The 17,156-nt window shown below is 38.4% G+C and overlaps 1 protein-coding gene across 16 annotated transcripts in view; it reads right to left on the bottom strand.

The window, feature by feature from the left end:
• Positions 1–17,156, bottom strand: part of NRCAM (neuronal cell adhesion molecule) — a 1,614,235-nt gene that overhangs the window by 251,407 nt on the left and 1,345,672 nt on the right. For all 16 annotated transcript variants that reach the window (XM_044087425.1, XM_044087435.1, XM_044087431.1 and 13 more), the window contains one exon: positions 12,563–12,710. In XM_044087425.1, coding sequence (XP_043943360.1) covers positions 12,563–12,710 — 148 coding nt within the window. The remainder of the gene's footprint in view (positions 1–12,562; positions 12,711–17,156) is intronic.

Here is a 17,156-nt window from a genome sequence, read left to right as displayed (position 1 = left end):
AGGTCATGGGAGGATGTAGCTGAGCATAATAATGTGGAGTCGTCAGCATATTGTATGCAAGTGGCTTGTGGGATAGCTAGATGAAGGTTGTTAATAAATATAGAGAAAATAAAAGGTCCTAGTATGGACCCCTGAGGGACAGCTAAGGAAACAGATAGTTGGGTGGATAAGGAGTTATGCCAAAGTACTGCTTGCTGTCGTTTGTCAAGGTAAGATTGGGACCATTTTATGGAAAGTGGGTCTAATGACAGAGATTTAAGTATGTTAATGAGAATCTGGTGGTTTACCATATCAAATGCTTTAGACAGGTCGATAAATAGAGCAGAAGAAAGATTATTTAGGTTTCGGTTCCTGTTAATGTAGTCAGTAAAGGAAAGGAGGGCAGTGGTAGAACTGTGTGAGTGTCTGAATCAATGTTGACAGTTGGAAAGTAGACTGTTTTTGATTAAGTGGTGGAGTAGTTGTTTATGCTATACTGCTATAATGCTCAGACAAGCTCCACGTGGGTTTAAAGAGTGGTCCTAGCAGCAAGGAACTCGAAAAAGCGACTACTTTCTGGATTTAAGTATCTTTGCTTTTTTTCACTGAAAATAGCTTCTGCTGCTTACTTTAAACTAGCCTGAACTGTTTTTTTACTGATTACTGCATTTATTTTAAAAATTGCATTTAAAGTTACATTTAGTCGAATTTAGTCAAAAGTTTGCTTGTTTGTTTGTTTAATTGAACTGTGGAGGCTGCCCACTAAAGTGTGCTAGCCTGTGTAACTAATTTATCACTGTCTCTGCATTTTCTGTGTATTTCTGCAAAAAAAAAAACAAAAAAAATCCTTGTTTTCTAGTTTAGACCAGTATACAGGCATTGCTGTATTCTGGGCTGTGGTGTAGTTCCTGTGTTGTCCATTACCTTACTTGGATAAAAGGAAGTTTCTTTGCTCACCAGTGGGAGTGGGGAGCCTTGAGCAGACTACCTATCCTTGGGGGAAGTGACCTCAGCACAAGAAGCTGTTAGTAATTGGTTGTTTGGGACTATTCCTAGCTCTTTTGTAGTTCACTGCTTAAAATCCGCCTCTGGGCGTTTTTTTCTGGCTATACTGCTCAGACAAGCTCCACGTAGGTTTACAGAGTGGTCCTAGCAGCAAGGAACTTCAGCGACTACTTTCTGGATTTAAGTATCTTTGCTTTTTCACTGAAAATAGCTTCTGCTGCTTACTTTAAACTAGCCTGAACTGTTTTTACTGATTACTGCATTTATTTTAAAATTGCACTTAAAGTTACATTTAGTCGAATTTAGTCGAAAGTTTGCTTGTTTGTTTGTTTAATTGAACTGTGGAGGCTGCCCACTAAAGTGTGCTAGCCTGTGTAACTAATTTATCACTGTCTCTGCATTTTCTGTGTATTTCTGCAAAAAAAACAAAAAAATAATCCTTGTTTTCCCGCTTTTTTCGACTAGTTTAGACCAGTATACAGGCATTGCTGTATTCTGGGCTGTGGTGTAGTTCCTGTGTTGTCCATTACCTTACTTGGATAAAGCTCACCAGTGGGAGTGGGGAGCCTTGAGCAGCCTATCTATCCTTGGGGAAGTGACCTCAGCACAAGAAGCTGTTAGTAATTGGTTGTTTGGGACCATTCCTAGCTCTTTTGTAGTTCCTTTGCGGCTTTTTAAACAAGGTTAAACTTTTTCGCCAAGTCTGCTCTTCAATTTTTCCCTTAGAACTGTTCTACTTGCAATCTAAACAGCCTATACTCTATCTGAAAAGCTCAGCACTTGCTCCTAAAGCATTTTGTATACAGGTAAAGCACTCTTAAACAAACAAAAAGTACTTCATTCACCTAATTTCCCTTGAGTACCCATTTCCCTATAGGTCCTTTCTGACTCAGTTACACAGCAATCTTTTTCACTATTTCTAGCATGTCGAAGGGTCAGTTGCTAGCGTCCTCTCCTGTTCAGCTGGTGAATCTGGGAATCCTGAGGCAATGTTACAATTGCCTCATGTACACAGACAACCCTCTCCTCCTCCCAACAAATACAAATATATGCGAGAGATGCAACTATATAGCCAAACTGGAGGCTGAGCTCTCTCAATTCAGTACTGGCAAGACCAGTCAGGAGGAGAAGGTAACCACGCACACCACAAACCCAGTCTCACATAGAACTATCACAACTGCAAACCAAACACATAAACACACAAAACTGATTAAAATCTACCAAAACAACAGAGGCCTCCAAAGCAGACACCCAAGCAACCACCACCTCAAGACATAGCAAATGCAACACATAGTTCACAAAGTCAGTGTGCTAAACAGTCACAGCCCTTAAGGCCAAACAACATGCCAGACACACTTGTAATAGGTGACTCCATAGTCAGGCACAGACTGAACAAGGATAGGGTCACAGTAAGCTGCCTGTCGGGAGCTAGAATCGCACTCAGGTCACTCCACAGCAAGTACAAATATGACTCAGTCATTGTACATGCAGGTGTAAACGACCTGAGGCGGTACCTCCCTGGACTACATGAAAAGAGACAGAGGAGCTCTCTGATTATGTAGCCCAGGCCGTATGACCCTGACCCTGAGCAGCATCTTACCCTCACCAAGAATGATGCCACAGTACAAAGACAAAATGATCAGTTTTAACAATTGGCTTAATTACTGGTGTCATTCTAAGTGTCTGTCTGCTTGGGATGACATGCTTGACAAGCCACGCTGCGCAAGGGATGGTTTGCACCTGTCACCGGATATTGGCCAAGGCTCTTGCCACCCCATAGTGCCTTTTTAGGCAAGGCTCAAATGACAAACCTACCTCCCTAGAAAACACAAGTGGAAAAAACTAAGGGTAATGCTGCTCAATGCCAGAAGTCTAAACCTCAAGATGCCCTCGAAGCCCTTCTCAGTATGGAGAACATCGATGTCTGTGCAGTGACTGAAACCTGGTTCAAGGCTCCTGAGAGCACCCCGGCACTATCAGGTTTTACCTCATATCATGCTTTCCAGCCCCAAAACTTGGAAAGAACCACAAAAGGTGGGGGAGTATCCATTTTCATCAAAGATACCCACACCTCCAGGTTAGTGCATCGGAGACTATCCAGGTGCAACTAACCATAGGCAAAACTGCCTTACAGTTTGTAGCATGCTACAGACCACCCTCTCAAACTCAGGAACCCCACACAACCTTCCTGAAGACACTGAAGAGTATGAATGTCTCCATCATTTTGGGAGACTAAACATAGACTGGGAACATTACTCAAGCCCCAACACTCTAGCCCAAAGGTTCTTAGAATTCATAAACTCAAATGCAATGGAACAACTAGTCACCATTCCCACAAGAGGAGGCAATATACTAGACCTGATCATCGCAAACATGGGGACAAAATGCTCCACACTGGAAGTACATCCCTCTATGGTAAGATCAGACCATAAATTAATCTCGACCACAGTGAAGAACTTCTCAAAAGCAAACCACAACCCACACTGCTGAATCCGCCTTCTATGGGCACCTTCAAGAATGCATGGATCAAGCAATCCCAAATAAAACCAAGACCCATTCCCCAAAGGCAGCTGACTGGTCTGGTGGACCCCAGCCATAAACAAACTTTACAACAGAAGGAGGCAAAATCCCTAAAAGGAAAGGCATCTCTGATCAGTACTAGCAAAAAATGACACAAAAGACAATCACAAGGCCTTCTTTAGCTATGTTAGAAACCTGGGTGGAAACTCCCAGATATGCTCAGAGTTAGTCCAAAATGACACAAAATACACTGAACCCACTGACATTGCCAACATTCTGGCAGACAGATTCAGTGCAAATTTCTCCTCCTAACATCTCAGATGCCCAGGTGAGAGCCACCCTCTCTAAAGCTAAAAACACAGCATCAATGGGACGGATGGTGTCCGGCTGTGTGCTACATGAACTCCAAGAGGAACTAAACCCACACATAAGGCTGCTGTTTAATCTTAGCCTTACCACAGGATAAGTACCCAAAGAGTCAACAGTGGTCCCACTTCACAAAGGTGCTTCTCCGGACCCGGGGAAATACGCCCCCCATAAGCCTGGCGAGCCTGGTCTGCAAAGCTATGGAGAGGATCATTACGGAACTCATAAACAAAGACATTGGGGACCTACAGACATTGGATCCTACCCAATTTGGCTTTGTCAAGGGCAGATCCTGCCTTCTGAACTTGGTCGACTTCTTTGAACCAGTCACTAAGGCCATTGATGAGGGTAAGGCAGTTCACACAGCCTACCTTGACCTTGCAAAAGCCTTTGACACAATACCCACTCGGGCATCATAGACAAACTCACCAGCTTAAATGTAAACCCATATGTCACAAGATGGGTTGCAAACTGGCTCAAGGACAGAACCCACAGGGTCAGAGTTGCTGGAGCTATGTCAGACTCTAAGCCAGTCACTGGCGTGTCCCCACAGGCTCAGTCCTGGGACCCCTCTTGTTTGGCATTTATTGTACAGGCAAACATAGGAGGATTGTGGCTGACAAAGTTCGCAGATGACTGCAAACATAATTGATACTCCAGCGGACACAAACATCCTTCAGAGAGGCCTCATAGAAATGGATAATTGGTGCCAGAGCCATGGCCTTAAGCTAGCCAAAAATGTATAGTCATACCCTTTGGGAAAACAAATTACCACATAGGCAGTAATCCATTAAGTACGGAAGAGATAATCAGGGACCTAGGGACCCAGGTTGACAGTAACCTCTCATTTGACACTCACATTGCCAAAGTGGTTAGGAAGACCTTCTATACTGCCCACCTTATCATGAAGGGTTTCACATCTAGATCAAGAGAGGTTATTGTGCCCCTGTACTCTTCTCTTATCAGGCCAATGATTGAGTACAATGCCCCATTTGGGATGTATCTCATCCGACACCTGCAGCAGTTAGAAAGACCCCAAAAGTTTCTCACCAAGAGGATAAAGGGTCTTAAACATATGTCATATGCTGCCCGACTGAAAAAACTCCAGCGCTATTCAGTGCCTACTCAGAGGTGATCTGTGCCTGGCGTACAAGGCCATGTCCAATCCTGAATTAATGGACATGCTCCACCTCAGAAAATCCAAATCCATCAGAGCCACGAGAACAAGTGACTTAAACCTCAACACAGAAATAAATAGAACGTGCTGGAGGGACAGATTCATAACCCAGAGGCTCCCTACACTCTGGAACAGAATCCCAGTCCATGTTAGGCAGAGCCACTCACTGACTCTATTCAAGAGAAATGGGGTCATCTCTTTGTCACTACTAGACAGAGGCATAGTAAACTAAACCCTAAAAGGGCTTAGTATTCTCATCCAAGGGGTGGTGTAAGCCACATACACTCTGGCTAAGCTTATAAATGCCCTAGGGCAGATAGCCTAGTACGAACCTATGAACCTATGAACCTATTTTTCCATAATTTTAGCTAAAGCCGAAAGTAGGGCAATGGGGCGATAGTTTGATAGCTCAATGGAATGTCCACCATTATGTAGGGGGATAATATAGGAGACTTTCCATAAGGTGGGGATGTAACCTTCAGTAATAGTTCTGTTGATCAGTATGGAAATAGGATAGGCAACGGCCTTGGATGATAGCTGCAGATATTGAGAAGGCAGTAGGTCTGCAGAAGGGGAGCATGGTTTCAATGCATTCAATAGGGTTTGGATAAATGTGGTTTGGACAGTTTTGAAATGAAAAGTGTGGGTGTGGTAGAGGAGTATGAAGGTGGTGTGAAGGTATTATGTGATAGTTGACTAGCTAGTGTTGTGTATAGCATCTGTAAAGAAGGTATTGAAGGTATTAGCTGTATGAATGGGATTTTTCCAATCTGTATTTTGAGGGTTTGGTGTAGTGGATTGACCTGGGTGGAGTAACTGCTTAATGTTAGTCCAGAATTTCTGTGGGTTATTGTGATTAGATTGGTGATATTGTAAGTAGCAGTATTGTTTATCAGAGAGTATGGCCTTCTTAATGTAATTTCTAAGTTGTCTAAAGGTTTGTTGATCAACAGGGTTTTTTAGTCATTCTCCATTTGGCCCAATATTTATTTCTGAGATGAATTTTATGATTGGTTTCATTGGATAGCCATGGGGCAGACTTGGCCTTAATTTTAATAGATCTGGTTGGAGCGTGGTGATCATTGGATAGCCATGGGGCAGAGTTGGCCTTAATGCTAATAGATCTGGTTGGAGCATGATGATTGAGAATGGAAAGGAAGGTAGTATTAAAGAAATTAACGGCTTCATCTAAAGGGAGGTGTTTTAAGGGACCCCAATTGCATGCTCTTAGTTCCATTCGAAATAAATCAGGGTTAAATTTCTTTTTGGATCTAATTTGTCTGATAGAGATTGGAGTAGGGGTGTTTGCTTTTAGTCTGACGATGTAGGTAAGTGAGTGGTCACTTATATCATGAGGGAGGGTTCCAGAATCATAGTAGTGAGTATGACTGTTTATAATAATCCAGTCTTGTATGCTAGCTTTCTTGTTAGCTTTATTTATTCTGGTGGGGGAGGTAATGGTTTGAGAGAAACCATATAGGTTTATGTGGGTGGTAGGAAGATTACTGCTATAGGAATTCCAGTCTAAATTTATATCGCCTAGGATTATGGTTTGTTGAGGCAGGTGTTGGGATAGCCAGCAGAGGATATTTTCCAAGGTGGCTATGTTATTACCGGGGGGGGGGCAAATACATACAAATAATATAGACTGATTTAGAATTGTTAAGTTCAAGTTTAGAGATGAGATTCTCAGTATTGGAGTCTAGGGGTATATTACAGTTGTAAGTTGTTAACTGCAAGCCAAATTTAAATAGAATAGCAACCCCACCACCTTTCTTAGCTACTCTGTCAACTCTTAGGATATTATATCCAGGTGTGATAATTTCATTATCTTTGATGGCAGGTTTTAGCCATGTTTCTGTTACGCAGACAATATCAAAGGAATATTCTTCTAGGAGAGCATGGAGTTGAGTCACTTTGTTGTTGATACTATGTATATTAAGATGAGCTAGTAGGAGAGAGTTTGAAGGTTTGGTAAGGGGATAATTGCAAGACTGATTATGGTTGTGAAGAGAGAGATAGGGGTTGCTGTTTGGGCCAGGGTTAGGATGAATATCACCGTCCTTTACTGTGAGGAGTTGTACAAGATAGCTTGGGTTAGGGAATTTGCTGTAAAGAGGTAACACTCTTTTGAGATATAGTGTATTATATTTAATGTGTCGTGTTCTATGATACTTTGCATGTAGGTAGCTAGGTGAGTATGTTATGTTGGTATGGTCATGCAGGTGTGGTAAGGGTTGAGAGTTGGTTTGTTGGTTGGGGTAGTTAGTATATGGATATATTGGGTGTTCATATGAGGAGAGTAGATAGGCACCGGTTAGAAGTGGTAGTGGTAAAATAGTGAAACAGAGTAGAATTAGAAAAGGGTTGGTTGGATTAGCCATTTGGAAGGATTAGCTATTTGTTCTATGTATGTGTAGATGTAAGTATTTAAGGTGGGAGTGAGTAAAGATAGGAGGGAGTGGAGATTATGGAGGGGAGTGGTTAGGGATAGGAGATGAAAGAGAAGATGGCCAATAGGAAGTGGAGAGGGGTAATGGGAAGACTTAAACGACACGGCTATTATAATAGGACATGCTGGAGGATAGATTCATCACCCAAAAGACTCCTATGCAAAATGGGGCTAGGCTTGTAAATGCCGAACCTATGAAGAGGTGTGGTTAGAAAGTATAAGAGTAGGACCCCTGGGGGCGGGTGGAAATTGGGGGCATAGAAGGGAGTGGAGTGAGCCTGCTGGGCAAAGGGAGCGGGTAGATACAAAGACTGGAGCAGTTGTAGAGGAAAAACAATCAGCAGGACTAATATGTGAAGGTAAGCTTTAAAAGCCAGATGAGATGAAGGCCAGAGAGAAGTGTTCCTAGGAAAGGTAGTAGTAGACAAGAAACGAGTAAAGTGGGAGAACAGGATAGCAATGCAGGTACAAAAGGAGAAATAGGTAAGACGCTATGTAATAGAGAGGATGAGAAGGGGGTGAGGCTGGGTAAAGGGTGCCACCTAGTGGACAGGCCTAAAATGCAGGCAGATGTAAGAAGGAGTCAGATGGAGAAATCAAGGGAAAGGTGGGCGCTTAATCAAAAGGAGGGATTCTAAAGAGGATGGGAGAGAGAGAGAGAGCGATTTATGTATAGAATGGGGGGAGCTTCTGGCTGCCTTAGCTCAATACATAAATTACCACCTGTAGCAGTGGTATACTAGTAGAATTACAATTCAGGCAGGAGTTGTTTAATACACATACTTTTCTTGTATCCTTGTTATAGGGTTTGTAGGGCAGATAGGCTGTGAGGTGTATCGCAGTTAGTTGCAGGGGTTCCTTTAGGTTCAGACTGATTAGTGCTGGAAGCACAAGTAGAGCAGGGAACTCAAGGAGGCAAGAGAGACAAGGAAGTTATAAGAAACAAGAGTTAGCACATAGCAAGTTAAGAGTGGATATATTATACTAAACATTCACCTATACTTATATGTAGATAGCAAATAAAACAGTGCAGAGTATATTATACTAAACATTCACCTATACTTATATGTAGATGTATATTATACTAAACATTCACCTATATTTATATGTAGACAGCAAATAAACAGTGCAATATCTTTGTATTACAGATGGAACTATTCAGTCACAGAGGCAGATAAGTAAAATAGCAGTTACACAATAACCTAACCCTGGTAGCAGCAGATGTAAAACATAGTCAAGCAATTATTTAAATGCTGCGTAGCAATAAAACACTTTCTGCCAGAGTTATATGTCCCTAGAATTAGTAGTAACAAGAGGATACAAATAAATGTTGTTCCTACCTATTTAATGGCAACAATAGTCAGTCATCATTAAACAAACACTAAGGAGGACTATGCTGGTTCAGGACAGGCTTAGAAAGATCGTAAAATTACATAGTAACAGCTAATCAGGAATAGAGTGAAAGAAAACTAGGCTTCAGAGTAAACGCTTAGGAGGCGCTGCTCAAGAGCAAATTATCAGTTATGGAAAAACAAGGTAGATATGGTCATGCTCAGAGTAGGATCTGACTGAGATTAGGGATTAATAAACTTGCCGTAGTTGGCTTGTTATAATGCCATAGGCAGTCTATGGTCTTGGACATATGAAAGTCGAACATTTGGATGTTTGATTATGTGACATAGACCCATATATATATATATATATATATATATATATATATATATATATATATATATATATATATATATATATATATATATATATATATATATATATATATATATATATATATATATATATATATATATATATATATATATATATATATATATATATATATATATATATATATATATATATATATATATATATATATACATATATAAAATGTTTGGTTGAAAAATGAAAAGTCATTTCATCTGAAACATTAAAATAGAATAAGCTCTTCAGCAGGAGCAAATCCACGCAGCCCCCTAAATTATGCATTGTAATTCCATGTTCACACAATAGTGGAATAAACAGCACCACACAGTGTGAATTGGTACTGGTGCACAAACACAAACATCTACAACTGTGGGGTATAGTCTGACAGTAGGCATTACCAATCTACACAAATTATTTTTAAGTATTAGCCTAACAACTCAAATAACCAAAAATGTCATCATAAAATACCATCAATAGTCCTTTTTTTTCCAACATTATGCATTTCTTTGAAATAAACTTTCTGTTAATCATTCTTGAACTCACTCTCTATCTCTGTGTGTGTGTGTGTGTGTGTGTATATATATATATATATATATATATATATATATATATATATATATGTGTGTGTGTGTGTGTGTGTGTGTGTGTGTGTGTGTGTGTGTGTGTGTGTGTGTGTGTGTGTGTGTGTGTGTGTGTGAGTGTGATTGGCACATTATGTAAGCATATGCATTTTCTCATCTCATGCTCCTATTTGCATAAAACATATCTGCAGTGACAAGCAAGGTTTATACATGTAAGGAATACAAAAGTGCTGCACTGTGCAACATTACCATGAATTCCAAATGCTAAATATAGATATGCACTGCAAGGGACACTGCCTGCTATACTGTGTGCCCTTTTTCATCTATGCTCTTCTTCCCAACGTTCCAGTTGTAACTACTCAGCTGCATTTTTCCAGGATACTAATGTGCATGTGTAGAACCCCCCGCCCCCTGTATCTCTGAAATAAAAAATGTATCAAACTGCTGCTGAGCTCATCATTTATTTTAGCATGCGGCATTCTGGGCGTGCATTGACAGATGCACAGATCTGTTTACAATCTGTGTGTCTTTTAGTCTATCAGTACTGTGGCAAAGATACTCTCGACACTACGAACACTGACCAGTCCAAAGAGTGTCTGTGAATCAATCTGCACGACTTGTACTTTCAAATCTAACCAGGTTAAGCACTCTGTTTTTCTTCTTCATAAACTAAAGTCTTTGCACTTTCCTGATGATAGCCAAAACATTTATAGTGACATTTCTTAAATAGATCTGTCAAATATCATTTAGGTATATTTTTTCTAGGCACACAACCCCATTTCTGGAGTTGCACAGGGTTCAATATTTTGCATCATCCTTTTTAAATTTTAAATAAATGACCTCTCGTCTCTCCCCTCACTTACTTTGCATGCTAATGTCATCCTTCTTCTTTATAGTGGCTACAGTAACACTATTATACAACGTCTCAAAACGATGTAGTACATCTTTGTAACATTTTCTCAATCCAGACCCCAAAGTACATCTACAAATGTAACTCTTCAGTTTCTGATACAATTCATAAGCTTGCACATGCCTTTCCAAGACTTCTCAGTGACCGCTGGTTTAGCCCCACTTTTCAAGCCATTAAGCAAAAATCCTGTGGTGATTACCCTCGATCCACACCAAAGGTTTCATAACCACATTGCAATTAACACAATGAGGTTCTTTCACAGCTCAAGCAGGCCCATAAACTCATTTACTTTCTAACATCTGAGACTTAATTTTCCACTGTTAACAATGTTCTAACATAAATGAAGCATTCACTACATTTAATCACTCCTGGTATTTCTAAACATGCTAAGACAGTCAAAATAAATAAATACATAATACATAGGGCCAGATTCAATAAAGCCTACACTTAGTGCACACTGCTCTGAGTGAACAGACAACACAGACATAACTCACACCTTCTTCCTCCTACACTAAGTGTACACTGCTCTGAGTGAACAGACAACACAGACATAACTCACACCTTCTTCCTCCTAATTTCAGTTTTCCTACTGATATTCTTGCAGTTTTAAATATTGACAGGAATTCATAAAGGTTACCACAAAGTGTAGACTACATGTACACTTAGTGTAACATTTCTGAGTGACTAGAAAGCACAAAACATGTTATAAGAATTTTATTGAATACATAACCTGTACATTTAGTGTACACTTAGTGTAGGCTTCTTTGATTCTGGCCCATAATGTCTGTTGTTTCATGACTTTGGCAAACCCATTTACACTTCAATGTAACTTTGATAAATAATTGCAACACATTTTATTTTTTTATTTTATGCCAGATCACTGTTTTATGTTAGCTCATGTCTAATTTATTTCATAGCTACCTAGTCTATCATCAAAAAGTGAACTCTTCAAAGAGCTAAAATTATTGAACTCTCCAAAAGATATATATATATATATATATATATATATATATATATATATATATATATATATATATATAATATCAATTTTTTCAGGGTGGAAAGCCTCCTTGCACCTCCCACACCCCCTGCTAATTATAAAGACCAACTCCAAGACTGTAGAACATTGGGGATAACCCTGTTGTTGTGAAAACTTGTGAAGCAGGTCAAATGAACATTTGCTCTTATAGATTTCAACTATACATACATATATATATATATATATATATATATATATATATATATATATATATATATATATATATATATACATATATATATTACTTCATCAGACATTTTAACTGTTTATGGATAACATTTTATAACTCTCAGCTTGCCTTTTTCCCAGCTTGTGGCTAAAATCAGTCAACAGATCAGTTCATTTACCCGCTTAAGAAATGGAAAATAAAATCAAAACTAATACCAATCATTTCTATACCAGCATACTCATACATGGAAATAGGGACTTCGGTCATTGCAAAATCCATTCACAGGGCAAAGAGAATACATGGTTATAGTTAAATTGTTTTAGGCATATATTAACAATACTGTAGAACCTGAAAGTATAACAACACAAGAAGCCTGAACTTTCTCTGAAAATTTTTATTTGAAACTAAACATGTTCTTAAAGCTTTACTTCATATTTATGAGATACAGATTTTAATCTAGTGTAAGCTTGTAGTGTTGTCATGATCGATTTGTGAAGAATAAGTCTTCAGCAGTTTAAAAATATCCACACTTTGTAGTTACCAGACTCAGACTTTCAAAGCATTTTAAATAAAAAGCATCAGTTAATTTTGAGAAAATGTACAGTTAAAGTCAGAATCAAACATTTTACAAAACAGCAATACTTTATTAACTTCACATACCGCTCATCATCTGCTAACGGTTCTTTATCCTTCAGCCATATTACTGCTACACTGAGAGAGGGATCATGTTTCACTTTGCACTCAAATGTAATTCTGTGGGATCGTTGAACAGTTCTGTATTCTGGCTGTCTGATTATCCTTGTGGGATCTACAAAAAAAGTATAATATCAAGCTGGAAAATTAATGACAAAATATCCATAATTAAAACTATTATTGTTTGATACTCTCTCTACAGAGGCCTTTGTTACCACCTTAGAATGTATCCAGTCAGTGCACAGTTGGCCCTGTATTGTATAGCCAACTAATTATAAAAGCTGATTATTAATTACTTCATGTACTGTTTTACCTGCAAGTTCATTTATCGCATAAATTCAGACTGTAGCAGATAAATATTTTCTTTCTAGAGCAGCTTTCAAACATTTTGTTAAGTGAGGTATTTTCAGAAGCTAAATGTTATATGATATGCAGATATGAAAACAAAATCATACTGTACACTGGGGCACCATGCACATAACACTAATCAACAAAAGAGGACTCCACATCACTGGTTCCTCTTGATAGTACCATAGAAAGAGAAAAGAAGGAAGGAGATGAAATGGTACATTGTGTAAGCAACACAGCACACTTATCCTTATGTATGGAGTTTCACTACGACTGAACCTGTTTCATTGGACTAATATCCTGCAGTTCATTTGTAGCATTCCTGTCACTTACTATTCCCATTTTTTTTTCCAAAAAAAAATGTTTGGATCCACCAAAAGTTTTGACAGATTCTCCACTTTAGCCAGTTTTCTGTTATTATCAACTAGACCGTGCTACTGCAAACACATTAAGTCATAAGTCGCATTATTAAATTCTATTTTAATTTTCTTTGACCTAGCACTACACCTTGCAGCCAAAATGTTATTTATTTCATTAGGGACACATTGCTGTCCCTGAAATGTGTTTGATCATAATCGAACTTGTCGGTTAGGTTTAGATGAATGCCACTTCCACTGAACAGTATGCAGTATTTCAAAAGTGAATGAAGCAATGCGAGGTTAAGAAATATTTCCTTTTCCTTAAAATTGTGCTACCATAGAGTCAGCATATTTATGATCTCGGTTTGTGGAGGCATGGAACCTTGCCCCCTGCAGAAATACTTTTTAGTTTGTTTTAATTAAAATAAACTTTACTGGAATGGCTAAAGCTTTAACAAATATACCATTAAACATAAAGTATGGTGTTTAAGAGATTCAAGCATTGTAAACAATATTAACTGTACTTACATTTCATCATTTTAGAATGTGTTCTTAGAAAAAGGAAATTCTATAATTATTTACAGGCAATTAAAACTTTACAGATATTGCAATATTGTCTGCATGCCTTACAGTAACTATGAATACATATGTATATATTTACAAGCCCTTTTGACGCTGCTTACAAATTATAAATGAAATTCAAGATTACTGGCTTTCCAAAATCTGAAGACTTGATTGTAGTAATGATTAGAAGCAAAATAATGTAGCTACCATTTCACAGCACCTCTTTTCTTTTTAACATACAGAATATTGATTCTTATTAAATAGTTGTATGACAATCTGTTTCACAGAGTCGGTATTGTATTTGTTATAACCTTTCAAATACACAAACATTTGTTAATAATCTTGATTTGATTCTAATTGTCCAGTTGTATATAAAATTACCTTCACTTATTTTTTTATATTTTATATATTAGTTTATATAAATACCTTCACTTATTTTTTATAACTTTTCACCTCTCTCTCCTTTCCATCTCTCTTTGAGTTGTTTCCAAGGTGACCATGTAGAAATGAACCTTCCCCAAAATGTATTTTTTGCTTTGTTTTTCAACAAGTAACTAAATATATTAGAAATGCAAAATGCTTTATTGCTAAAGTCAGTGTTGTTCTTTCTTGACTTATTCTGCCTTTCCAATCTTATGTAACTTATTTTATCGCACTGCTGTAAATCCACTCTATTTTGGGCACACCACTTTACAACCTAAGTTATTTCTTCCACAGCAAACTTTGCAAACACTTTGTGATCTCCTTTGTGAATCATTTAATCCTTCTGCTACAACCAATAACTTGCTACAACCAAAAACTGTCACCCTTGTAATACACTCTATAATTCTGTTAATATAATCCCAGCTTCAATGCCTAGGTGCTCCATATGCAATCAGCAGCATTTCTGTTGTGTATTCAACCTAGCCATTACAACCTGGTCAGTGTTGCCCCTTTATTCTTCTCTTATCACTTCAAAACAATACTCCAGTATTTTTGGTAGCTATTTGTGGTGACTTTATTGCTACAGCATTGAATGTCCCTCTTTCTGTCTGTGTTAAAACAGAACATGCAGGGTATTATCTTACAAACACAACTGACTTGGTACATCTATCACAACTGACTTGATATTTCCATTAAATTAAATTGCCTCGAGCTACCTAACCTTCTTCCTCTCTACCAACTTAAATTCACACACAGTATCATCTTCCATCCTGACAGTTGCCCATCCCTCAAGGAACTTGTTGTTCCTTACTAATGCCCAAGAAGTCTAAGATCTGCAGACAGAAACTTTCTCACAGTAAACAAAGCTAGCAACACTCATGGAAAAGCCCTATTCTCAAATCAAATAGCCAAATTATGGAACTCTCTACCCCACACCCTCCAAAAATCACCAGGATCTACCAGTTTTAAAGAACTACTATTCGAACATCTATCCAAGAACTGGTATTGCTCCTGCACCAGACCTGACTGACAAGATAGCTATAACTCTCTCAACACACTGTCCACTCCTTACCTAATTTTCTCCATCTCCTCAGTGTTTATTACTACTCAAAAAAAAAATAAATATATATATATATATATATATATATATATATATATATGTATATATATATATATATCTATATATAGATATACACACACACACACACACACACACATATATATATATATATATATATATATATATATATATATATATATATATCTATAGGTTTACAGTCAAAATGTCGATATTAAGTTGCACGACAGCCTCCCCCTCGAACATGGTAGGAGCGACAGTCAGAATGTCGACGTTCATGTGTATGTCTGTTCAGAAGGACGTATACAAGGCAGGGACTCAAAGCATGGTTGGCAATGGGAGTTGCTATCATTAAGATCGACAGAAACTTGTCCATCTTGTTGCATTGACCTTACAACCTACTTAATATGTATGAGTCGAGGATATGCGTCATGGAAATCACCGTTCGCAGTTGGATTTTCGTTCTTTTGATAGTAAACCTATATATATGTATACATGGATCGAATTACATTTGGTCGAAAATGGTATGTAGCCCCTGCCCCACTGCAGTGCGACCCTGGAGTGAGAATATTCAGTAAGGGTGGGTGTGGGGGACACAGACCCCCACATTGAGGGGTGTGAGGACGTAGCCCCCCACATAATTGCATTTTATGCACTATTATATACATGTGTATCCATTAAAAATACATTAAAATATATAACATCAGTTAAAAACTGGTTGAAAAATGTGAGGGGCTGCGCCCCCCACACCCCCCTAAATTTATATTCTCACTCCAGGGTCACACTGCAGTGGGGCAGGGGCTAAATACCATTTTCGACCAAATGTAATTCGACCAAATGTGCTTTCAGTCAAATGAGGTTTCAGTGACATGGGCTGCCTGACATCATTTTCAAACAAATGTAATTCGACTAAAAGCAGTAGACCTGCATATATATATGTGTGTGTGTGTATGTGTGTGTGTGTATGGGTTCCCTTTAGAATCTCGAAAAACTGAAATACCGAATTTCAGTTTTTTTTTAATTCTAAGCCCGAATGCTTGAAATCACGAAACACCAGAAGCGCGAAATTCAAAATCCCGAAGTTCGAAGCTTCTGGTGTTGCGGTGTATGAATGGTTGTAAGTGCAGGTAAGTCTGTATGAGTGTGTAGGTTATGGGCTGCAGTGTATGTTAGTGTGTGTTTTGGTTGTGATGTGTGTGTGCAAGGGGCTGTGAAATGTGTGGGTGTGAGTTACCTTTGTGTGTGTGATTGTGCGGTCTTGGAGTTAGAATATATAAGTAGGGGGGTGGGGGCGCAGCCCCCCACATGGGGGGTGTAGGGGGGCTTTCCCCCCTGTTTAGTTGTATTTTAGGATTGCATGTTTGATTTTGACGGGATAGTGTGTGTATGTGTATGTGTATGTGTGTGCTGTGTTTGTAGTGTATGTTTGGGATTTTAAGTTTCGCGCTTGTGGTGTTTCGGGCTTGTATAGACTAACTAGATGATGTGCACTCTGCATCTTACTATATGTATACTATTGTACTATCTAATTATTGTACTTTGCTTATATTTCTGTGGAGCTTTTCTTGCTGGGCCTCCGGTGAAAAAGAGCTTCTGGCCCAGTTGGACTTTCCCGGTAAACAAATGTAAATAAAATAAAAATAAATAATAAATAAATAATTTAACTGCCATTAATGATAAATTCAAGGAAATGGATATGGTTCAGATCAAGCTGCAAAATTACAAAACCTTTAAGCACTATTAGATGAAATGGACTTAGAAGAAAACAAGTTCTCAGAAAAAGTCTACG

Source organism: Protopterus annectens, chromosome 11.part0 (genome assembly GCF_019279795.1).
Source record: "Protopterus annectens isolate FY-2018-M chromosome 11.part0, PAN1.0, whole genome shotgun sequence".
In the NCBI taxonomy this organism is placed as follows: Eukaryota; Metazoa; Chordata; order Ceratodontiformes; family Protopteridae; genus Protopterus; species Protopterus annectens.
Note: the sequence above shows the minus strand (reverse complement) of the source record. Positions and strands in the feature narration are given on the sequence as shown.